We start from the raw sequence: 25,874 nt of genomic DNA, 5'->3' as shown, positions 1-25,874 counted from the left end.
TACAAACACAAGAACATTAAGGTCATATTTTAAGTATTCAGGAAATGCAAAAAAAATGTTCTGATTGCAAACTTAACTCATTCATATTGCACAAATTCTTCAGTTTCGCCCACAGATACAGTTTTTGAACCTCTGTCTGAATTATCACCGTGCAGGTAAGGTGGAAGAGAATCAATAGGACATAAGACTTTCTCCTTTGCTTACTGGAGAGCTGAAATCATTAGGAAAGGGTAGGTGAAGTGTGACCTCTACTTTAGAAAGATGTTAATAAGCAAGTAATCTTAAGATGTGAGATCTTCAGAATTTATACATTGCAGATATTTATAATAGTAACTAATTAAAAAGTTAATAAGGGTGGAATGCACAAATGCCAGCACACTAGGCAGGGTGATCCCTAAACGAGCCAATAGGAGATGCTGACCAGAAAGGTATGTCCTAAGCCACACCCCTATTGAGGAGTTTTGTGCCTATGTTGGGGCTGCATACTTAGTAACTGGGCCAGGGAGAGAGAGCAAATGAATGATTGTTTTGACTGGGGTTAGGACACCCATGTGGGAGATCCAGGGTCCAATGTCTCTTCGCCAGTGACTCTAATTCTTTGTTCAAGAGGGAATATCTTCAACAGGAGAAACTGAGGGGCTCTACGGCAGAATATGCTATTTCCCAGTGGTTTGGGCACTCATAGAAGATTAGGGTTGGAAGAGACCTCAGGAGGTCATCTAGTCCAGTCCCCTGCTCAAAGCAGGACCAACACCCACTAAATCATTCCAGCCAAGATTTTGTGAGGCAAGGCCTTAAAAACTTCTAAGGATGGAGTTTCCATCATCTCCCTAGGTAAACCATTCCAGTGCTTCACCACCCTCCTGGTGAAATAGTGTTTCATAATATCCAACCTAGACCTCCAGCACTGCAACTTAAGACCATTGCTTCTTGTTCTGTCATCTGCTACCACTGAGAACAGCCTAGCTCCATCCTCTTTGGAACCCCCCCTTCAGGTAATTGAAGGCTGCTATCAAATCCCCCCTTACTCTTCTCTTCTGCAGAATAAATAACCCCAGTTCCCTCAGCCTCTCATTTTAAATCATGTGCCCCAACCCCTGAATCGTTTTTGTTGCCCTCTGCTGGACTCTCTCCAATTTTTCCACATCCCTTCTTTAGTTGGGGGACCAAAATGGGACACAATACTCCAGGTATGGCCTCACCAGTGCCGAATAGAGGGGAATAATCACTTCCCTCAATCTGCTGGCAATGCTCCTACTAAAACAGCCCAATATGCCATTCGCCTTCTTGGCAACAAGGGTACACTTCTGACTCATATCCACCTTCTCGTCCACTGTAATCCCCAGGTTCTTTTCTGCAGAACTGCCGCTTAGCCAATCGGTCCCCAGCCTGTAGCGGTGCATGGGATTCTTCCTTCCTACATGCAGAACTCTGCACTTGTTCTTGTTGAACCTCATCAGATATCTTTTTGCCCAGTCCTCCAATTTGTCTGGGTCACTCTGGACACTATCCCTACCCTCCATCATATCTACCTCTCCCCCCAGCTTAGTCATCTGTGAACTTGCTGAGGGTGCAATTAATCCCACCATCCAGATCATTAATAAAGATGTTGAACAAAACCAGGACCGACCCCTGGGGCACTCCGCTTGATACCGGCAGCCAACTAGACATCGAGCCGTTGATCACTACCCGTTGAGCCCAACAATCTAGCCAGCTTTCTATCCACCTTATAGTCCATTCATCCAATCCATACTTTTTTAACTTGCTGGCAAGTATACTGTGGGAGATCATATCAAAAGCTTTGATCTCAGCCTGAGAGCTGAGATCCGCGTGTTCAAAACCTTTCTCCCTATCATGCAGAAGTGGGAATTGAACCTCTTTCTCATACAGCCTGAGTGAGTGATCTAAGCACGGGGCTAAAAATTATAAGGGAGACTCCACGACCTGCATTTCCATCTGGATTTTGAATGGGGTTGTGAGCATGCCTACCAGATTGGGCCTTGCAGGCAAGATACATGGGTGAATGTCTGTCTTTCCCTGATTTGTGGATCGCACTGGGGCTTAGGTGTGAGAGAGGCATCCAGACACCTAGAGTGAGGCAGCAGTATGCACGCCCAGAGGCAGAAACTTAAGTGACATGGGGACTTTTACAATGAAAATTTAGGCATAAGTGAATTTGTGTCTACTGGGTTACACAGTAGCCAAGCAGTTTTCTGGATTGCAGTGGTGCCTAAAACTAGGGCTTAAAAGTCTAAGTCCATTTGTGGATCTGGACTTTAGATACTGTGTTTGTGATCACCTAGACAGTTGTTTGTGGGTAAATTTTCAAACCATTGAGCAGAGACTGAGCTATACAACTCCCACTATGAGAGGGAATTGTTAAGCTAAATCTCTCTCTGCACATCTCTTCAAAAGGTACTACTTGATGTTAAAATGATTGGTTGACTTGTTATAGGAATAACAAATAATGGTTATAAGAGCAGGCTTTAATGAGCCATCTGCCTATTCCTGTCCTTTTGAAAGTTCTTGTTTTCCCAATAAAGTGATACTATATTAAAAGTAAAGTGTGCAATTTAACCTTCTCAACTTCAAGCAACGGATGCTGCCCTGTGGCAGAAAAAAGTGCTGAATCTAAAAGTTCAGTTTAGTCTCTAAATGCTACAAAGAATGCACCAGAATTTCTACCAAGACCACATTTTTTTCAAAGATAAAGTGGTTTGCATATTTGCATTCAACATGTTGATGGTTTTCACTAGAGCTGGATGAAATTTTGCAGTTTTACTTTCTGACCCTTTTGAACACTTTCTTTTTGGAAACAGTCTTTTTAGATGCAGTGATTCAAATAAACTTTCATTTGGGAGAAAAAAACAGCAAATTGGAAAGGGCTGGGGGAGATGCCAAAGCTCTAAAAAAAAAACAAAAAAAACAAACTATGAAACTTCACTTATGAGCAGAGGAAGAGCTGGTTTATGTCATCTTTGGAAAATTGTCTTTTATGGGTTGTTAGGCAAGTGGGTGAAAGTCTGGGAGTTGAGAGAGAGAGTTGAAAAAATTATATAGTTTATACACACAAAATGTACACTCTTTGAGCCAGGACAAAAGGGTGTAGAGAAGACCATTATATTCATCTAATAAGGGAAGAGTGTGTGTGTGGGGCATAGAGCCCTCAAGGGGTTTATTTGCTTTACAATGGATGGATCATGTGAGATGACAGTGTAACTCATTGCAAAAGTGCATGTTCAGTCCCTCTGTGATGGCTGGTTCACTAAAGAATAACAGGCTACTGAGCTTCTCCTTAAGTTGGCTCCAGTGGTAGAGGTCTGTGCTGTAGGTCCAAGATTCAGACCTTGGTTTATCACTCCTGCAATGCAAATTAGGTACAGCTAAGTGGTGTCCAAAACTTGGTATTTCCTTTCCTTTATGAATTTGTATTGGCTACATATTATGGCTTAGCCAATTTTGATTGCATAGTTTGTTTATGCAATATTTTAATGTAGGGAACATTTTTCATTTTAAATGTAGACACACTTTTTTTAAATGATGAGAAGTTAATGTTGTTTTTCCTTAACTTATGGAGTGAATAGTCACTTGTGTAGTCCTTTTTAAGAGCATTTGGGAGAATCAGAATTTACAGGAAATTTTGGTGGAACTTGTAAGTACAATTATTGGAGTAGCTGTTTCTTCAGCGACTTTGATAAAGACGTGGTAATTGGTCTCTTATGATCTTATCAAGTAACATTTCCAAAGAGCTGGATAGGAGGAAGTCTGCATACTCACTTTCTGTGTATGTGACAGTATTTTACAGGCCACGTTGTTTTGTTTGTCCCCATTTTGAGTCTACCTGAACAAAATAATATGGAATCGAATATCTATCAATATATGAAACGCGTCACAACAGAGATGACAGAGAGATAGATCAGCAGCTACATTAAAGGCAGAGCAAGATGCTGACACCTGACCCAATTATTTCACAAACTTAAAGAAAATAAACTCATTGGAACAAAAAAGGTGCTGTATGCACCTTAAATACAGCCATGGATTGATGCTGGCCACAGTTTCATAGAATCATAGAATATCAGGGTTGGAAGGGACCCCAGAAGGTCATCTAGTCCAACCCCCTGCTCGAAGCAGGACCAATTCCCAGTTAAATCATCCCAGCCAGGGCTTTGTCAAGCCTGACCTTAAAAACCTCTAAGGAAGGAGATTCTACCACCTCCCTAGGTAACGCATTCCAGTGTTTCACCACCCTCTTAGTGAAAAAGTTTTTCCTAATATCCAATCGAAACCTCCCCCACTGCAACTTGAGACCATTACTCCTCGTTCTGTCATCTGCTACCATTGAGAACCGTCTAGAGCCATCCTCTTTGGAACCCCCTTTCAGGTAGTTGAAAGCAGCTATCAAATCCCCCCTCATTCTTCTCTTCTGCAGGCTAAACAATCCCAGCTCCCTCAGCCTCTCCTCATAACTCATGTGTTCCAGTCCCCTAATCATTTTTGTTGCCCTTCGCTGGACTCTCTCCAATTTATCCACATCCTTCTTGAAGTATGGGGCCCAAAACTGGACACAGTACTCCAGATGAGGCCTCACCAATGTCAAATAGAGGGGAACGATCACGTCCCTCGATCTGCTCGCAATGCCCCTACTTATACATCCCAAAATGCCATTGGCCTTCTTGGCAACAAGGACACACTGCTGATTCATATCCAGCTTCTCGTCCACTGTCACCCCTAGGTCCTTTTCCGCAGAACTGTTGCCTAGCCATTCGGTCCCTAGTCTGGAGCTGTGCATTGGGTTCTTCCGTCCTAAGTGCAGGACCCTGCACTTATCCTTATTGAACCTCATCAGATTTCTTTTGGCCCAATCCTCCAATTTGTCTAGATTTCCTCTCCATTTGCTAGAGCTGCTGCCATTGTCCTGGTCCCTATCTCTAATAAGGGATAAACCTGTCCTCTCTGCGGTTATTAATTTATTATAGTGAGTGACCCAGGACACTTTCTCCCTTGGAGAAGAAAATAGAGGGGGGCTTCTTTGAAACTGTGATCCAAGAAATATCACTATCACTGTAGGTATCAGGGACAGGGTAGACAATACCCATCCTTCACTGCTTCTCAAAAAAGATGCATTAGAAATGGAAAAGGTACAGAGAAGGATAACAAACATGAGTAAGGATATGGAACAGCTTCCCTATGAGGAGAGTTTAAAACCAGTAGCAGGAGTGTTCAGCTTGGAAAAGAGATGACTAAGGGGGGCATATGATACAGGTCTATAAAATCATAAATGACATGGAGAAAGTGAATAAGGATGTGTTGTTTACCCCTTCACATAATACAAGAACCAGGAGTCACCCAATTGAAATTTAATAGGCAGCAAGTTTAAAACAAACAAAAGGAAGTACTTCTTCACATAACATACAGTCAATCTATGGAACTAGTTTGTGGGGGATGTTGTGAAGGCCAGAAATATAACTGGACTCAAAAAAGAATTAAATGCATTCATGGAGGAAAGATCCGTCAATGGCTATTAGCCAAGAGGATCAGGGATGCAACCCCATGCTCTGAGTGTCCCTAAGCCTCTGACTGCCAGTTGCTGGGACTGGATTCATGGGATGGATCACTTGATAATTGCCCTGTTCTGTTCATTCTCTTTGAAGCAACTGTCATTGGCCAGTGTCAGAAGACAGGATACTGGGCTAGCTGGACGATTGGTCTGACCTACTATGACCATTCTTCTGTTCTTATGGCTGCTTGAGTAACTGTAGAGCACCTAGGAATCATTCCAAAATATACAGAGTGGAATTCTGCTGCCTTACCAACAGCTGCAACTTTTAGACCATCTACGATGCCAAATAGGGATGGTCAGGGGGCTACAGTGGCCACAGCTCTTATTGCTCTGGTCAGTATTCTATTCAAAGTGGATGCTGTGCCAGCGGGAATAATCTCACAATCAATTTTCGAGAACATGCAAAGATGGGTAAATGGAAAAACCCACCATCCTGCACTGTCCACATAACACATTTATTATCAGAAGCTGTGTGTGGAGAACAGAGAGAGCAGTGTCAGCCCTTATTACCCTTTTGAACTAATTACCTATTTTAGTTATGTCCTTTCAGAGCCTAATGGAACCAGAAGGCAGATGGCTGTAAGCAAAAATATTCATAGCTTGGTGGGCCTTTACTATGATCTTGTATGCTCAGCTGTCGATTCAGTGGCTCCTCATTACCTCCTTCCTGGTTTAGACTTCTCAGGTCACCTGCATGTATAGATGTCCAGTGACTGACACACAAAGTAGGAGAGAAAGCTGCTACTGAGGGAGGAATTTGCTCATGCTATGTCTTCATCTGCAGCATGGGGAGACAATTTCCTGCTGGCAGTGTGACAGCGACAAGTATCAATCACCACCACTTCATGTGTCCTTTCTGCTGCTTTTCTCAACATTTTGTACAGCATTAATATTTTGCAGTGGGAAACAAAACTCCCAAGTAGGAGCACCTTGTCTACAGTGGCTGAATTAAAAACAAAAGCCTTTTAATGTTCACTTTGTAATATTTGTGGGTATCATTGTAGGGCAGCAGTTCTGTGACTAACAAATTATTCTTGTCATAGACCAAAGGAGAGCACAAATTGTAATGCTATATTCAAAATTTCTAAAATAATTGAAGTTCATTTACAATGTTAAATGTGTTGTGTGTGTATTTTGATTCACAAAATTTTTAATAACATCTGACTGTAATTAATATTCAAGTATTAAAAATTCTGGACTTCAAATACTATGCTGAACAATAAATTTGTTAAGGCCACAATGGTTATTCCAGGCAGGACTGTTGGCATCACTTATCACCAAGGTTGCCTGACGCTTCGCATTGTAAGACCCTATTTTCAGTTCCTTATGATGCTGCCAAACTTTAACAGTTTGGGTTGAAATTCTCCATGCTGGGGGTGTGTCAGACTGAATTATTTTGAAAATTTTCAGAAAAAACAGTTCAGCTGTTTCCAAGAATGAGAGTAGGGAAAAATAAATCTCCCCTTCAAGATTCTGATTCAGCCCCAGAGCAGGTCCATCATTGGCACTAAAGAAAGCAAACAGGGGTCCTGTGATTAAAAATAGTATGTAATTCAAGACTGTGAAAATGCATATGGCCAGGAGGCCTGAAGTAAGTTTTGCAAAAGCAACCTTCATTCTCGCATTTCCTAATTTTTTGAGTGCTTGACTGTGCAACCTTAATGTTCTTTTAACATAGTGGGGTGGGTTGGTTGGTTTGGGATGGGGGAGTAATAGTATCTAAACTTTTTTCTAGTGATTCATGAACCAACAGCTATTTTTGATCATCTGTACCAGTCCATATGCTTGGCTACAGTTCATCTCTGTCAGCAGATAAAGACAATATGCTGAAATATTTTCAGTGATGTCATGTTGTTTGTATGACAGTCTTGTTGGTTTAACTTGGGCAGTCATTTCCAGCAGAATGAAAACCTTGTATGTTGCTGATTAACACAGAAGACATAAGAAAATGGTAACTCTCATCCGCCTGATCCTACCTTTATGACAGAACACATGACCACATCCGTGTCTTGTTGCAGTGTCCATAACAGGCACTGATGATCTAGAAGAACACAGGAACAGGAACTCAACGCTAGGATGTTCAAGGCAATAAACCAGATGTGAGGATTCCCCTACCTTGAGAACAACTAAGTCCAACAGGAAAATCCAGGACATATTTCCCACAATTGATTGATGGGAAAATATCTTAATATTAAGACCGGTCACACAGGAAGAGCTAACTTACTTTAGGTTTTTGACATAACTTTTGAGAGGGCAAGACAGGGGAAGAGGATTTGTCAGACAGTGTCATAACTGGGGTTGCAGACCAAATAAGACAATTGTTTTGACAGGCCATTTGTTCCCTGTTCGCTTGTTCTGTGCTATCAGTCTGTCACGGGTCAAACAAAAGGGTCCACATACATAGAGTATGTCTACACTCCAGCCTAGAGGTATACATTTCAGCTCAAGGAGACACGCCTATGATCAAGACCCACTCTAATCAAGCTAGAGTGCTAAAGAGTGTAGCCACAGTGGCACAAGTGGCAGTGGTAGCCCCCCCAAATACCTAGTTGTCCAAGATGCTAGGGCCATACTCAGGTGGCTAGCTCTTCCACCCACTTGTATGGCTGTGGCTACACTCTATTTTCAGCAAGTTAGGTCAGTCAAAGCTAGTGTGGGTATGTCTCCTTGAGCAGGAATTTACTGGACATTACCCATAAAGCGCTCTTCAAAAACAAATTAGAACTTCCCTGCCACTGTGTTTCCTCAACTACTCTTTCTAAAGCTATCCTGACCTCTCCCCAAAGGGGTTAGTCTCAAAGCCTGCAAAAAACAAACAATTGCTATTGCAAAATGAGAAGCAAAAGCAACAAACAATGGATTGCTTGTCACTTCTTCCACTATGCCTTGCACCAGCCCAGAACTACCAACTAGCTGCTTATGAACTACACTTCAAAGCAACCTCTAGGCACTGACTGGGAAAAAGGGCATCCAGAATATTCCTCTTTTTCCACTCCAGTGACCAGCCCTATCAGAGTTAACGGTCTGGGTTTCTCCCCCAAACTACAAATTGCCATTCTGAGACCACTTCCTCAACCTTAGCAATCATGCCCCTGTAAGGTGGTGTGTTAGAGAATACCTTGATATGTGGTAGTACTGATCCCTGGAGAGCCATTATATCCCAATTCATCGCTAATAGTATATTTTTAGAGTACACCCATGTACACTATGCAAAAATATGGAATATGTTCACTGTCTTGTGGTTATGTAGATTGTTTAAGTCTATGATTGTCCAAATAGCAAATATCCTTACAAGATGGGCTGGACTTGGGAATCAATGCCAGCCCTTTAGAAGTCCACTCTTCTGGAGATAATTGTCACTTAGGGAACATCCAGCCATCTCCAGCAATAACAGGCTGTAGTTAAGGCCAGCAATCAATCCGCCATTTCTCTTTGAGGCATGAGCTTGGAGCTGAAAGTCCTTACTAAGCTGTTTGTATCCTAATGAAAAATCACTCTGTAGCTATGGTCTACGAAAGTTTTATTTTTAGAAACAGTCTACACAGCAAAAAGAATTGGAGAATTTAGGCCCTGTTCTACACTATTTTCTACACTTATAAATTCAGTTAATTAGAGACACATTCTTCACACTGCATCAAGAAAGGACAGGCAGTTGCAGGTCCACATTATGTACCATGTTGTTTAAGTGGATAAAACAGTTCATCCAAGTGGCTTACTTGTGTGGTGATAAGGAAGTGACAGAATCTCTCAAAGCTCACTCTGCTTGATCAGTGGTGACTTCTTAAACAGAGAAATCAGACACTACCCTCCTGGCAATATGCAAACTACTTACTTGGGCCTTACTTCACACTCTCTCTAAGCATTATATGATTAATGTCCAACCTCCAGCAATTAGGAGCAGCATACTGAAGTCTATTGTTGGATGCTAATCCCTTCATTCTGTTGTGTACATACTGCTTTGTGAGGTTCCAAGATTTTAGGTTGGCACAGAAAATCAAAGCGAATTTTTTCCTACCTGACAATTTAATTTTCTTTACTATCTTTCAGACTCTCCCTTCCCTTCAGCTCTAAGATACTACACGGGTACTATCAAAATCCAGGTAGTTACATACACACAAACAGTTGTAGATATTAGATATATGAATGTACAGAAGCATCTGGTAGATAGTTAAAATTCCAATGGCAGTCAGACTAGATTCAGAATTAAAGTTACATATTTTTGAGAAAATATGTCCTTAGTGCTTTCAAAGCTTCAGCCAACATGGGTGAGCAGTATATTTATAAATAGGGACCTACCAAATTTATGGTCCATTTTGGTCAATTTCACAGTCATAGGATTTTAAAAATATCATATATTTCATGATTTCAGCTATTTAAATCTGAAATTTCATGGTGTTGTAATCGTAGGGGTCCTGACCCAAAAAGGAGTTGTGGGAGGGTTCCAAGGTTGTTGTAGGGGGGCTTGCAGAACTGCCACCCTTACTTCTGTGCTGCTGGGGGTAGCACTGCCTTCAGAGCCAGGCAGCTGGAGAGCGGCGGCTGCTGGCTGGAATCCCAGCTCTCAAGGCAGAGCCCCCTCCAGCAGCAGTGCAGAAGTAAGGGTGGCATGGTAGGGTATTGCCACCCTTACTTCTGTGCTGTTGCCTGCAGAGATGAGCCCTCAGTCAGCAGCTGCCACTCTCCAACTGCCCAGCTCTGAAGTCAGCAGCACAGAAGTAAGGGTGGCATGATATGGTATTGCCACCCTTACTTCTGCACTGATGCTGGTGGGGAGCTACCTTCAGAGATAGGCGCCTGGCCAATAGCTGCTGCTCTCCGCTGCCCAGCTCTGAAGGCAGCGCAGAAATAAGGGTGGCAATACCATGACCCACCCCCCGCCCCCGCAACACCCTTTTAGGTCAGGAATCCCAATTTGAGAAACACAGGTCTTTCCAGTGAAATCTGTATAGTATAGGGTAAAAGCACATGGGAGACCAGATTTCACAGTCCGTGACGCATTTTTCATCACCGTGAATTTGGTAGGACCCTATTTATAAACAGAGCAGAGATCACCAAAAAAAGCTTCAGAGTACTGTCTCCATCTGCTGGCAGGAAGGAGCTATTCTCAGACATCTGGGCAAGCATAGAGAATCTCAGAAAGAGAAAAATGTGAGGAAAGAATTTTTTTTTATTTTAAAAATTATTGAGCAATATTGAAATACTGACAAAGTAGATTTCCCCCGCCTCCTCCAGTGCTCTTGATTTAGATAATTTAAAGTCAAATACAAACTTTAGGCAATCTTTAACCAGCATCTTTAGATATTGAAGTACTTGTTGCTCTAACATATGTGAAAAAGATGTGCATCCAGGTTGTTTACAAACTCAGATATTTAAACTTTTTATTTAGTTAATTATTTTATATTTTAATGCTTTTGAAAGTGTTTGAGAGTTTTGGAAACTGAAGATCCCTTTATTTGCATAGCAGGCTTAAATTGGCCCTCTGCATAGGTGTAAATTGTGAGGAGTGTGATGGCCATAAAAATAGAAATTATTTGATTGTTTCAGCGGATGAATTCAAATGTTTAATTTGAAAGGAAGCTTAAGTTCTAATATAGCAGACTCTTTATAAAATGTGCTCAGCTCTGTCAATAGTAAATATCTATAAGTAAATAGCTATAAAAGGAAAGTTACCAAAAACTAAATCTTTAGCTCCTGGATGAGACAGTTCTTCTGTATGTGATTTTAGTACCTTCATATTTTATATAATATGTTTCCAAAGAGGATGGATATATACTAATAAATCGAAGAAAATATGGGGTGTTACCTTTTGAATCCAAGCACTGCTTAGACTCTGCAGTGATAGGCATTATGGGTAGAGCCTCATATTTTTCTCAAATACACAATAACCAGAAATAAAACAAAAAACTACATATAAAATGAAAACAAAATAACGAAGCTTCTCATCAACCATGGGAGATTCAGTGGCCAGTGGCAGCACCCACAACTGCGAACAGTGAGCTAATAGGATCACTTCCACCATACAGCATGCACCAGCCCAGGGAAGGCCCTGCCTGGGTCCCATGCATTCATGGTGCGTGTGTAATGTGTGTGCTGAGGCGGGGCTGGTAGGGGGATTTGGCGGCCACATGAAGAGTGCAGGAGAGAGACAGACACCTGAGTGAGGCAGTCATTGTGGTGAGGGAGCTATGGAAAGCAGGTGCTCAACCTCTCCTGAGCACGCCCATCAAAGGAGTCGCGGCACTGCAGGTTTCCGCTCCTTCCATGGGATGGAGTGGTGAGTCCTGGCTGGGCACTAGGCATCACTGCAGAGGAGTCAGGGCCCGGGTTGGGTATTGAGACGAGTGTGCCTGGACATCAGGCAGAGGTTGGAGGAGTCGGGGGAGGAGGGTGTCTAAGGCTCAGAGGGGCAAGGGTTGTGGGCACGGGGGCAGTTGGAGTCAGGGTTGTTGGGGGGAGAGGTGTTATATTAATGTAGATGTTATAAAGAGGCCCAAGGAGTCAAAGGTGTTACCATGACCCTGTCAATGTCCAACATTAAACAGTGTTAAACAACATACAGAGTTTTGTATACAGAATCCTCAGCCTACTTAGAACCATTGCAAACATACCATTAAAATTCCTTTTAACCTTTAATTAAAGATACAGAAAAGAGAGAAAAAGAGTTAAAGCATTTGACATATAAAGTATTAAGTAAATTTTATTCTAACAACAACCCGTGTTCCCTTTCCTTTTAGCTGGAACAAGTTTTTAAAAGGAAACCCTACCCCACATTACAGCACTGGAATGGGTTACCTAGGGAGATGGTGGAATCTCCTTCCTTAGAGGTTTTTAAGGTCAGGCTTGACAAAGCCCTGGCTGGGATGATTTAGTTGGGGATTGGTCCTTCTTTGAGCAGGGGGTTGGACTGGATGATCTCTTGAGGTCCCTTCCATTCCTGATATTCTATGATTCTTTTTGGTGGTATTTAAAATGGTAATAACTGTCCTTTGTAGGGAAATGAGAAAAAGTTAGTTGAAATGAGCTGGAGCTATCATTGTTGCTGTTATCGTTTGAAGTCCAGTCCTGTTTTCTAGAAGACAAAGTAAGACAAATACAAACAAGAGGGGAAAGAAGAGAACAGCAAAGATAGAAAATGCAGCCTCTGTCTCTGGTGCTGACGCACTTGCAGCCTCACTGCTGGAGAAACACGGGCATAACACGTGGTCTTATTAGCTGTATTGAGACCTGGCAAACTTGTACCAATGTTGGGCTGTTTAGGGAATTGCATTTATCTGCCTTTTTCTGGTCAAAGGCTCAAAGCGGTGTTGCAAAATATACAGTTTTGGCCATTTAAGCCAGACTCCTCTTAGACGCAAGGAAAAGGGGAGATAGGAAAGAAAAGAAATAAGGTGGGAAGGAAAAGGACACATGGAGAGGGAGGCAGCAAAGTCTCACTTCCCATGTGGTGTTTGGAGACCTAGCCGGGGCCAGTGGAGTGGCAATGAAATTTGGCTCCCTCTCTCTGGCCCGGCCTGGTTAGGACATTTCTTAGGATTAGTACAAAGAAGGTCAGGGGTCCTATGAGAAAATAGGAGTGACAGTTGTCATGGTGAAGCTCCCTCCTTCCTCTTTTCTAGTTCTTCAGTCAGCCAACATTTACATCTGTTCTTCCCTTAATTTTCCCCAAAAAGTCTTTTTCTTTTTAAAAGAATAAACAGGGAGTGATAGGTGGAATAGCCCATTAATTAGACCTCATTTTGAGCACACCAATTTTAGTTCATTGATTTCTCATCCAACGCTTCTCTTGTTTACCAGACATGATGTTAACACAGTCCTTGAGGTTATATCAATAGGCCTTTTTGTTTGGACTAATTTAGTCTTTTTGTGTCCCTTTTGCACCTTTTTTCCATTAATATTTGTTGTTATAGGTTAACATAGTGTTTTATAAACGTTATTGTCTTACAGTTAAGTTTACAGTATATGTAAATTTGTGGGGCCAGTTATTACAATGGGGGGATTGTGAGGGTTTGGGGATAAACCAAAATAAGACAAAATTCCCAAAAAATAAAATAATTTAATGGGGCTCTAACTATAAGAAGACCTGCGATAGATAGGTAGTCTTACAATTTTCCTGTATTTTCTCCTTTCCTCAGTCCTCCCTACGACCATTTACATCAAATATGTTCACTGTGTTACAAACATTCCATTGCCCACTTGTGTAAAATTTCATATTTGTTTATGGACTCTCAAGTTCAGACAGAAGTCAGCCATGAAAGGGTTTAGCAGCATTACTTTGTAATAGAGCCTGAGAGGAGAGGGTGCAGGGAAGAGAGAGAGCATTGCTCTTCAATGAGCAACTTTGAGCACTTTACATTATTATTTGACCTGATTATTAATGCTGGACAGTCTGTCAGGTAATAAAGATAAATTTTGATGTACTTATAATGCAAATAAGTGGTTTTCTCCCTTTCAGTGTTTATTGGTTTTGCAGTTTACATGCCATAAAATGTGAGTCATTTTTTGTTTAATAGACATTTTAGGTTTGTGAAATGAAACACTGCAAAAGTAATCTGACAGGATTGACAGGCACAGGGATGGGGCTCAGCTGCTATAGACCTCTAGACTTGATGACAGTCTTTTACAATAAATAATCTGATGCTGTGTGAAATGATAGAGAATGTCAATTTAAAGTTCTTGATTGTCAAAACTAAGATTGTTTTATCACTGAACTGTTGTAGGACAAATTTATGCTACTTTGTATGCTTCAAATTTTTGTCCTTAATATACAGGTCTGTATCACATGGGTGGACAAACCATAGATGAGAATTTTAGCTCTTTTATATAGGTCTTCAGAATTTCACAGTGCAGACACTACTAGAATTTTTAGTTCAGGAAGCTTTAGACTGGCATTAACAGATACTCATTCACTGATCTTATTGTTTTGTATTTACATATGTCAGAATTTTTACACTTTTGGGCCAGGTATTTTCCAAAATTTGACAACTCTATTTTATTACCTGTCTCAGCTCTGTAGTTCTCTCTGCAAGTTAAATGCAACTGCAATACATCTATTGTTTATTCTGTACATAAAAAGATTATGGGGGAGCCCGGGGTTTACCTATCTTCAAACTCCTGTTAAAACTACAAATTGCTTTATCTTGACTTAGATTTTACTTCATGTTAGTTAGCACTTGTTAGCCAACATAAGATAAGAACACAGCTTTTTTTTTCCTAGTGAAGACAAGGCTTTGGTTGTAGCAGTTTGTAATTTAGTTACTTTCCAAATAGTGATGTATTCCGTACTGGATCTGGATTTCTTTGGCTACTGGGTACCAAGTATTTTGTATTTTAAACTGTGTTTCTTATTTGTAGCTTAGTGTCCTGCAAACATCCAGTAGGCATTTGATCACATGTAAAATATTTTTAAAGCAATAATCAAAAAGCAAAAGGTTATACATAGTTACAAATGTATGGACCATGAGAACATTGTGGGATGTTGTCCCTGTAAAATAAGCGAGGGCACCGAGCAGCTGTGCAGTGTCAAGATTTAGATGATTTTGCATGCCTTCTGGCAGAAACTTAGGCACCGACAGCGTCAGATGGCAGCTAAAAAATGTTTTTTTGAATGTCACTGCCACCTAAATGTTGGACTTTGGCACCTAAAAAGGCGAAGTGCCTAAGTCCCTTGTGACTCTTTTCCATCATGATTTAAGACATGCTGCTTAACACTACATTTCTAATGGCATTACTTACGTTGTCTGTCTTTTTTTCATACAGTGGAACAGATTACTATGATTATGGACACGGACTTAGTGAGGAAACATATGATTCTTATGGTGAGTAGCTTTGCAAGTGGAATTGTCAGTGTATTTTAAAGAATTTTGAAACAAAAATCAATTTAAACCGAAAAGAATTTTCATGAGGAATGCTGCTATCCTGCATCAGGATACACTTGCATCGACTTCTGTGCTGGTATGGAGTCCCATTGTTATAGATATGGAAGATTTATGGTTACTGAGACATATTCGTTGGGTTTTGGATTTTTTTTTTTTTTTTTTGTAATTCTGTTTGCTATCTGTGCCATATAACAGTAAAAATAAGCACTAAGGGCTACATTTTCCACCCTTACTCATATTTACTACATTCCCCCAAATCAATGGGATTATTTTCAGAGTACAATAATATTTAGGTTTCAGAGTAACAGCCGTGTTAGTCTGTATTCGCAAAAAGAAAAGGAGTACTTGTGGCACATTAGAGACTAACCAATTTATTTGAGCATGAGCTTTCGTGAGCTACAGCTCACTTCATCGGATGCATACCATGGAAACTGCAGAAGACATTATATACACAGAGACCATGAAACAATACCTCCTCCCACCCCACTCTCCTGCTGGTAATAGCTTATCTAAAGTGATCATCAAGTTGGGCCATTTCCAGCACAAATCCAGGTTTTCTCACCCTCCGCCCCCCCGCCCCCACCACACACACACACACACACACACACAAACTCACTCTCCTGCTGGTAATAGCCCATCCAAAGTGACCACTCTCTTTAAAATGTGTATGATAATCAAGGTGGGCCATTTCCAGCACAAATCCAGGTTTTCTCACCCCCCCACCCCCCTCCAAAAACCACACACACAAACTCACTCTCGTGCTGGTAATAGCTTATCCAAAGTGACCACTCTCCTCACAATGTGTATGAAAATCAAGGTGGGCCATTTCCAGCACAAATACAGGTTTTCCAACCCCCCACCCCCTTTTTTTCAAAAAAACACACACACAAAAACTCACTCTCCTGCTGGTAATAGCTTATCCAAAGCGACCACTCTCCCTATGCCTATTTCCCCTTGTTTTTTTCTACCACCCACCCCCACCACGTTCTGGTTAAACTTGGATTTATGCTGGAAATGGCCCACCTTGATTATCATGCACATTGTAGGGAGAGTGTTCACTTTGGATGAGCTATTACCAGCAGGAGAGTGAGTTTGTGTGTGTATGGGGGTGGGGGGGTGAGAAAACCTGTATTTGTGCTGGAAATGGCCCACCTTGATTATCATGCACATTGTAGGGAGAGTGGTCACTTTGGATAAGCTATTACCAGCAGGAGAGTGAGTTTTTGTGCGTGTGTTTTTTTGAAAAAAAGGGGGCGGGGGGGTTGGAAAACCTGTATTTGTGCTGGAAATGGCCCACCTTGATTTTCATACACATTGTGAGGAGAGTGGTCACTTTGGATGAGCTATTACCAGCAGGAGAGTGAGTTTGTGTGTGTGGTTTTTGGAGGGGGGTGGGGGGGTGAGAAAACCTGGATTTGTGCTGGAAATGGCCCACCTTGATTATCATACACATTTTAAAGAGAGTGGTCACTTTGGATGGGCTATTACCAGCAGGAGAGTGAGTTTGTGTGTGTGTGTGTGGTGGGGGCGGGGGGGCGGAGGGTGAGAAAACCTGGATTTGTGCTGGAAATGGCCCAACTTGATGATCACTTTAGATAAGCTATTACCAGCAGGAGAGTGGGGTGGGAGGAGGTATTGTTTCATGGTCTCTATCTATATAATGTCTTCTGCAGTTTCCACGGTATGCATCCGATGAAGTGAGCTGTAGCTCACGAAAGCTCATGCTCAAATAAATTGGTTAGTCTCTAAGGTGCCACAAGTACTCCTTTTCTTTTTTCAATAATATTTAGTGTGAGTAAGGATGGCAAAGACTTGAGCCATAAGGCCTCAATTCAGCAGTGAACATAAGCATATGCTTAATGTAAAGCATGTGCTTAAGGCTCATTGAAGTCAATGGGACTTGAGCATATGCTTAAGTTCTTTGCTGAATCAGGGCTGAATTGAGCACATTTCACACTTAGTTTATGGTCTTTTGATGTATAAATTCATTTCCAAGCTCCAGTTCTGTAAACTCAAGCAGGTAGTAATTATATAAAAGTTATAAAAGTATTTTCGGTATGTAATAGACACCAGGGTACTGGAGTACTTGTGCGAAGGCAAGACAACGCATAATAAAGAAAAAGCATATGCCACAATGGTAGGATTATTTTTTTTCAAATCAGAAGTGCAGCGGTGACCAGTTTAATTAAAGGAATCTGTTATGGATTAGAAGCATAAAGCATGTTAAAAGGCACCTTTATTTCATGGATAAATGTTAGACCTCTGGCTAGAGATCAGAGAAATGCAGTTTTCAATCAGTCAGGAAGCTAAGAAACTCATGAATTGCCAGTGACTGGTGCAAGTGAATCATGACTGTGGTTAATGGATGTTATGACATTTTTTAGAACATAACTGAAAACCATTTCCTGGTGTATCTTTTGAAGTGCATTTTACGATATCTCCTCCCTGAAGCAATGATGACCTCAGCTAAGATTTGTTTGTCATAACAAATGCTTTGAACATATAGGTTTGCCACATGTCATCAGCTTGAATCGATGCAAATAACTTGAGGGAAAGTCATTGATTAGATGAGTTCATCAAAAGAGGAGGTCACTTCAAGCAATTTTTGCCCCTCACGGTTCTTTAAAGTGGTCTCTGTGGACTGCATTGCTTAAATCGTATATTTCAGCATTAAAGTTAACTGTTTGACAGTAGGGGTCTGATTTCTCAGAGTATCTCACTAAGGGAAAAATCGATAGTGATAAAGCTTACAACCTGCCTAATGCAGGACACAAGAGGATGTAACCTTTTGTAGCGTTACAATATTTAAGGTAAAAAAAAATTAAAATTTTCTCATTAAATCTTTTGTTACTTAAAACTGATAGCTTGTTATTTGCCAGGGCAAACTTGTTTGCCAGAAGTTTAGTACAAAATGTTAAGTGTGCCTCATATTTCGAGATTTGCAGAAAGATTGTTAGCACCTGGGGATGGACCATGTCTTCCTATGTCTTTCTATGCCTAGCACATTTGGACTCTGATTCGGTCTTAATAATGCAGTTCAGTGTGTGTTGTGAAAATCTTTATTTGTGTGTTTATTCATTTTGTTGTTACAAGCGAGGCAAGCAATGTCCTTTGCTCTTTGAAGATTATTTAAAAAATCCAGCTCTGTAGATCTTGCACTTTACAGGAAATGTATTTGTTTCTGTGAAATCCACTGTTATCTCAAATGCTGTATTAGGTTGTGTTTTTCAAAAGGGAAGCCACAAATGTTCATAGTGGAATTATGGAACTTTTCACTTGTAGCTTTCTAATTCAAAGTAATCCTAAATTGGTAGTGACCAAAAGAAATTAGGTGGGAGGAGGAATTTATAGCTGTTCAGTAGCCTACATAGATTTTCATGTTCTTACTCCAGGTCCTGTTAGTATAAGTACCCACGTCACAATCTACCTCCAAAGTTTCACCCTTCTTTGCAGCCTCATCAGAGGCCATACTGAATATCATAGTTACTAAACACATTCTCATCCCCAGCTAATCCCAGTCGGAACTGAGGCATGGTGGTAGAGCAGTATGGGGAAGTTCACCAGTTCTTTGGCTAAACATTAGACTTCATTCTCTACAACTGTCAGTGCAAAAGCACTGAATTCCAAAATTAAACTAAAAAAAATTATAAGTAAAAACAAACACAGCCACAAGGACCATTAGGAAAGATCTAATTATGATTGCTTTTCCTCGTTGCAGGGCAAGAAGAATGGACCAACTCAAGACACAAGGCACCTTCAGCAAGGACAACAAAGGGAATCTACAGAGACCAGCCATATGCCAGATACTGATTTTACTGTCTGATGTTGTGAAATATCCAATCTCCACCAGTCCTGTATACTGTTCCAAGTAATTTTTTTCTATAAACAATCCCTTTTTAGTAAATCAAAGTGCGTAAAAATTGAATGGTTGGACTGAACTTAAACTATTCTGTTGAAAGAACAACCTGGACAGAAAGATATGTAAAACAAGGAACTTTGTTATTTCCAGACTGTATTTGAAAAATAGGTGATCAAAAAAAAATAACCTCTGATTAACTAGTGTTAAACAAAAACTAGGTTTACTAAATATGTTAATCCATTCTTTTAACATAAGCGTAACCTTTTATTTTAAAGGTTTTCAGCAATTTAGTTCTTTTAGTTTTATTTTTCAACCATTTTGCTAGTTTTTTCTCTTGCAAACATGCGTAAAAAGGGAAGCAAATTACAAATGCAAATAATGTGGTATTTTGTAACTCAAGTCTTGAAATGTTCTGTAGTGTTAAGCAAAGTTTACTCTTGCTTGATACTAAATAAACTTTTGAAAGAAAATCAGTGTGTGTGAGAGTAATTTTATGCTTTAGTTTATTTTATAATAAACCTTCATAAATAGTAGTAAACAGGGAGAAATTCATCTAACAATGATCAACATAAAAGGCTCATACTAAACACTGTACAGCTTTTTTTTAAAAATGGTATAAACCTAAATGTACATTTATATACTCACAATAGATTTAAATGATGTTTAAATATCCAAATGGTATGGATCTGCTTGAATGCCACATATAAAAAAAAAATCTTGGTTAAAAATGGTTTAAAATAGCTAATGAATTTTCTGAAAAAGATGTGACTAGTTTTCATCTTGTTGAGCATTTTTTCACTAGTGCAACTTTGGAATTTTTATGAGAATTTTGGTACCTTAATGACCACCTCGCTCCGTGCTGGAAGCTATAAACACAAAGCTTTTAAAGACTTTCTGACTTGACTAATTGAGGTCGCTTTCGTCAGAGGCAGAGGATGTGTAACCCTTAAAACGGTCTTCATTTGCAAAGGTAAATAAATCAAATAAGATTTTAATCTCACTTAATTTATCTTAATATAACCAATAAAATCAGGGAGAATACAAATTAGAAAGTTTCATTTTAGATTTTAGAAAGGCTTTAAGATCACCTAAATTCTCATTTTAAAAAGTTTAATTTGTTTTAGTAATCTAAAAATCCTTAGCTCAGTCAGTTTAATTTGGGCAAACTATTCCCTATTAAACAAATGTAAAACCTCATAACTAGTAGTTTGTAATACCTTATTTTTCCATAAATTCTAGTAACTGAGAACAGTGCTTAAACATTACAAATGTTTTCAAAAGCTTTTCCTTAATGATTCAGTTTGTCTTTTTAATAATAGTTTAATTTGAATTGTTTGGTTTTAGTTTATATTTTAAAGTCTTCTTCTGTATTTAGTAAACAGATCTTTTCTCTTGTCAGGAAACGGTAAACGTCTTGGGGATCCAAGAGAACAAAAACCTAAATCGGTTGATGCTTTGGTATGTACCTGTTCATATATTTTAAACTTTCTGATAAACGATGTACCAGAGAAAAGAATTTTTAAGGCCTAATTCAAAACCCATTGAAATCAATGGAAAGACTTTAATGACTGCGAGGCTCTGGATTAATCCTTAAATAATCACTAAAGTCAGTGATTATTTTGAATTCTGAAGTTACTTTAAGAGTCTGCCAAAAAGAAAAGTACTTTTTTTCAGGCAGTCTGACACGCAAAGCTTAATATTGAACTGTGCCATTGTGCCCCTAGCTGTTGCTGGATTATATCTATTCTTGAGGTTTAAGAATTAACTTTGAATTTCAGCTAACTAGGTAAAGCAGTTGCCGAGCTAATAGAGGAACGTAGAGGGAAATGAGTATAATTTTATGCCATCAATCCCCCACAGAGAACTTCAATCCTGATAGAAAAGGCATGTTGACAGTTTTAGTCAGAAAGGTCCCAATCCATATTTTTTCTGAGAATAACTTCGTGGGGAACAGTTTGATAGCGAAAAAAATTGGTAGAGGATGACTTGGTGAACCAAAATGAACATTTCTGCACAAGAAACATGTTGAATACTGGTGAAGGGGAAAGTCAAATCCCGTAAAAATCTTTTACAGAGCTGTGAATCTACTGCTTCTGTGCATGTTTGCTGTGGATTACTTTTTCTAATGAAGTTAGTCAGATACTAGGTTAAAAAATAATTCACCCATATTTATGTGCTGTGCGATAAAAAATGAGTCATTCTAGGACAGAAACTTTTAACTTTTGAAGGGTTTATTTCCTACTTTGAATGGTAGTTCCAGCTGCTAATCCCATAAGAAACATTCAAATTCCAGGTTAATTGATTAATAAATGGTTCCTGGAGCTTTTTCAGTAACTTGGTGCCTTTAATTTGCAATTTGTAGTCTAAATGGAGCTATATATTTTTAAATAATGCATACATAGTTACTGTTTAACACAGTAACATTAGGAGGTCTCTTCATTTGCATATACAAAACCTGCATTTGCACATGCAAAGTTTGCTGGAACAAATTCAAGACTTAATTTAAGATTTAGCCAAAAGGCCCCATAAGACCTGTAAAGGTTAAAGAGTTCAGCTGAGATGTCTATCTGCCTTGGCCAGAATAATTGCAAAGATCCAAAATCAGTGAGCAAGGCTGACTCCTACAGCTGCTGCTATTCCTAGGCACAATAGAGTGGGGTATATTGAAACTGTCTTCTCTGAATGTTCATAGCTTTCTGGGTTAAACCCTTAATTACTATGTTAACATGATTTTGTCCACATCCTCAAAATGGCTTTTAAAAAAAATAGTTTCAGTGTGAGAGTTAAGGTTGCATAAAAAGTCTGATGTTAAGCCCTATGCAGTTTATGAACCAATCAAATGAAAACTGCAGCCCTTACACACTTAGGCCCAGTTTTAGTTAATGGGTCTTATTATGACCTTATCTAAATCTACACAGAAGAACCCTTGTGAATAGTGACCATAGCAGCACTAGATTTTTAAAATATTTGGACAGGGAATATTTTTATAATTTATGTCCATATTTTTGATCTTTCTGCAAGGATTTGATTGAACATCTTTTTTTGTCAAAAACAAAAAACTGAAACTACATTTGAAAGGTTTCAGAGTAACAGCCATGTTAGTCTGTATTCGCAAAAAGAAAAGGAGTACTTGTGGCACCTTAGAGACTAACCAATTTATTTGAGCATAAGCTTTTGTGAGCTACAGCTCACTTCATCGGATGCATACTGTGGAAAGTGTAGAAGATCTTTTTATACACACAAAGCATGAAAAAATGGGTGTTTACCACTACAAAAGGTTTTCTCTCCCCCCACCCCACTCTCCTGCTGGTAATAGCTTATCTAAAGTGATCACTCTCCTTACAATGTGTATGATAATCAAGGTGGGCCATTTCCAACACAAATCCAGGTTTTCTACCCCCCCACACACAAACCCACTCTCCTGTTGGTAATAGCTTATCTAAAGTGATCACTCTCCTTACAACAAACCCACTCTCCTGTTGGTAATAGCTTATCTAAAGTGATCACTCTCCTAATAGCTTATCTAAAGTGATCACTCTCCTTACAATGTGTATACATTGTAAGGAGAGTGATCACTTTAGATAAGCTATTACCAACAGGAGAGTGGGTTTGTGTGTGTGGGGGGGGGACGACCTGGATTTGTGCTGGAAATGGCCCAACTTGATTATCATACACATTGTAAGGAGAGTGATCACTTTAGATAAGCTATTACCAGCAGGAGAGTGGGGTGGGGGGAGAGCAAACCTTTTGTAGTGGTAAACACCCATTTTTTCATGGTTTGTATGTATATAAACATCTTCTGTATTTTCCACAGTATGCATCCGATGAAGTGAGCTGTAGCTCACAAAAGCTTATGCTCAGATAAATTGGTTAGTCTCTAAGGTGCCACAAGTACTCCTTTTCTTTTTGAAACTACATTGAAGCAGAATTTTAGACACTTTTATAGGTTCAGTGTTTGCAGTATAAATCTTTTCTCAACACTTGCTAAAATAACCCACTTTGACCTTATTTTCCTCTATTATCATAGAATGATAGAATATCAGGGTTGGAAGGGACCTCAGGAGGTCATCTAGTCCAACCCGCTCCTCAAAGCAGGACCGATCCCCAATTAAATCATCCCAGCCAGAGCTTTGTCAAGCCTGACCTTAAAAACTTCTAAGGAAGGGGATTCCACCACCTCCCTAGGTAACGCAGTCCAGTGTTTCACCACCCTCCTAGTGAAAAAGTTTTCCCTAATATCCAACCTAAACCTCCCCCACTGCAACTTGAGACCATTACTCCTTGTTCTGTCATCTGCTACCACTGAGAACAGTCTAGACCCATCCTCTTTGGAATTATTATTATATCTCCAGCTTTCTTTGGAATAATGGAATAACCTACCAAGGAAGATAGTTTAGATATTAGATAATCCTGATTCAGTGTGACAAACTTAATTACTAAGAAGAGCTAGCTCATTCAGTGTAGAATTTTATATTCTCACATCTTTTGGTTAATCACTACATATCGCTAGAGTCAAATCCAATAGCACAAGTGAATAATATCTTAACAATTGATGAATCATATAATTATTAATTTTTCCATATTGCACACAGGCTTTATTGTCATCTGTGTACTAAATTTAAACAATTAGCTCCTTTTTTTGCATTCTTTTCCATAAATCTACAGAAATTTATTGTATTTCCAATTGCCAGTTTCCACTGCCTGTAATCTGACAGTCTCCAGAGAGTCAGTAATAATTATTAGTTCCCAGTACATAAACATATTTTGTTTTCCTCTTTTCCAGGGACTTCTGTCGTGATTATTATGGACTGCTTAGGCTATTATATTCACCAGTGTGCCTAGTCAACAATGAAATCAGCTTTGGAATTTGAAAATGCAGTTCTGTTTCTCTTCCAGTATTTTACGGACTGTAGTACTAAAGTGTATCATATTATATCCTTTATTTTTAACAACTGCTATAAAATCCCTTAATTGTTTAATGACTTAACAATGTTATTTATGTAGAAGTCAATAAAGAATCTCCATTTAAATCTCTAGTACAAAGCAATAATGCATCCTTATGTTCCTTCAGTGACTTTGTAAATCCTACACAGAAGCTATGAGCGAACCTTGTGTGGAGTCTTATGACTAGACCCACAGTTAACTTTTGGAAGTGGTTTATCTACTGTATGTGCAGCATGGACAAGTAAATATGAAAACAAGTGTGTTACACAGAAGCTATTGTGTTGCTCATAGGCTCAGTGTAAACAGATGTGCCTGACGCAAGACTGATTAGTAGAGAGAGAATAAACCCAATTTCAATTTCCTTCAGTAATTTGTTTATAGAACATGAAGGTCATAATCACTGTGGACTGTATTATATGGTTCATTGTCTTTCACTTATTCTATGGTATACTGTGGTTATAATTTTATATCTACAGAAGTATCTTCTCTACTCGTATAATATAAGGTCACATGTTTTCCAGTGAAAGAATTTCAAGCTAGTTTTTGTGTCTTGATAAATATGCTCTCTTGTACCTGGTAAACCTGTTTCCCCAATGTTTTTTTCATTTTTATATTAGTCCTTATTGTGATAATTTGTAACCCAAATAAACTTCTGGTAATTTAACCTTTTCTTACTGCAAAGCTGACTACAAAGCCAACTGCTTTCCACCCATACTTCAGAAATTTACTTCCATCGGATGCATTTTCCTTTCTGATAGTTCTTGAAACTCAACAAGTTCGGCCACTGTGCATGCCAGTTAATCCATTTCCATACTGAGACCAGACTTTTCTTTTTAGCTAAGTGTATATTTTCAAGTCAAAATATTACTTTTTTTGAAAAATAAAGGAATATCACTAAACTTAAGTGTCTTCTGTTCAAACTCCTCATCTCCATCAATGCACATTGAGATGTTTTATTACCATTTAGTGGCTGTTGAAGATTGTCTTTAAGGATTTTTATAGGGAGGTGGGAAAATTGATTTCAGATCTTAGATTATTCTTCACGTTGATTTCTCAAAGTTACCTTAAGCCAATGGAGTGTCATTTAGTTCTTTTCTCCTTTGGTTGTTTGGAAGGAGCTTCAGGTGTAGTCAAAAAGAATAGTCTTCCTGTGACTTCTTTACCACTTAGCTATATCACCTTAAAGTTTCAGTTATTCAAAATTATGTTTTACATCTTCCAAGAATTTTCCTTTTTACTCTGTTTTCACTATACTACAACTGCACTGCTGTAGCTCCTTCCAGAAGACCTACAAGTGATTTAAAAATAAACAAGCCTCAAGCATTTCAAACGAAGTAGGTGTTCACTGCATAAGGATGAGTTCACATCACACCAAAACGCAGGCATCTCTGGTGTGAAATAGCAGCTGTTTAACTTTTCATAGCAAATGCTACGCAGGTATGTAAGACTGGGAAATGAATACATTTATCTGACTCTGCAGAGGGAATTTAGAGAGCAGAGGGAAATTTCTTTAATTGTAATTTGGTCAGGAGGACACGGGGATTAGTCACACAGTGATCTCTTACAAATAAAGTATCAGATTTTCAGTTCTAAGCCTTATCTAATTAAACTGCAACTCTAACAGCACAGCTTCCAA

General features: G+C 39.4%; 1 protein-coding gene and 1 long non-coding RNA gene across 4 annotated transcripts in view; both read left to right on the top strand.

Moving 5' to 3' along the window:
- Nucleotides 1-19,548, top strand: part of KHDRBS3 (KH RNA binding domain containing, signal transduction associated 3) — a 193,525-nt gene extending 173,977 nt beyond the window's left edge. The window contains exons 8-9 of one of the 2 annotated variants that reach the window (XM_073330059.2): nt 15,317-15,375; nt 19,154-19,548. In XM_073330059.2, the coding sequence (XP_073186160.1) occupies nt 15,317-15,375; nt 19,154-19,245 (151 nt within the window). In that variant the 3' untranslated portion in view covers nt 19,246-19,548. The remainder of the gene's footprint in view (nt 1-15,316; nt 15,376-19,153) is intronic. The other variant, XM_078851419.1, reaches the window with a different exon arrangement.
- Nucleotides 19,549-20,067: 519 nt separating this feature from the next.
- Nucleotides 20,068-25,137, top strand: LOC140905839 (uncharacterized). Of its 2 annotated transcripts, XR_012156958.2 has the most exons (3): nt 20,068-20,264; nt 20,694-20,752; nt 24,078-25,137. It is a non-coding gene; the product is annotated as an uncharacterized LOC140905839 (long non-coding RNA). The 2 variants fall into 2 exon arrangements; XR_013635250.1 differs by lacking the exon at nt 20,068-20,264 and having other exon boundaries at nt 20,627-20,752.
- Nucleotides 25,138-25,874: the final 737 nt, after the last annotated feature.

Source organism: Lepidochelys kempii, chromosome 2, assembly GCF_965140285.1.
Source record: "Lepidochelys kempii isolate rLepKem1 chromosome 2, rLepKem1.hap1, whole genome shotgun sequence".
NCBI lineage: Eukaryota > Metazoa > Chordata > Testudines > Cheloniidae > Lepidochelys > Lepidochelys kempii.
Note: the sequence above shows the minus strand (reverse complement) of the source record. Positions and strands in the feature narration are given on the sequence as shown.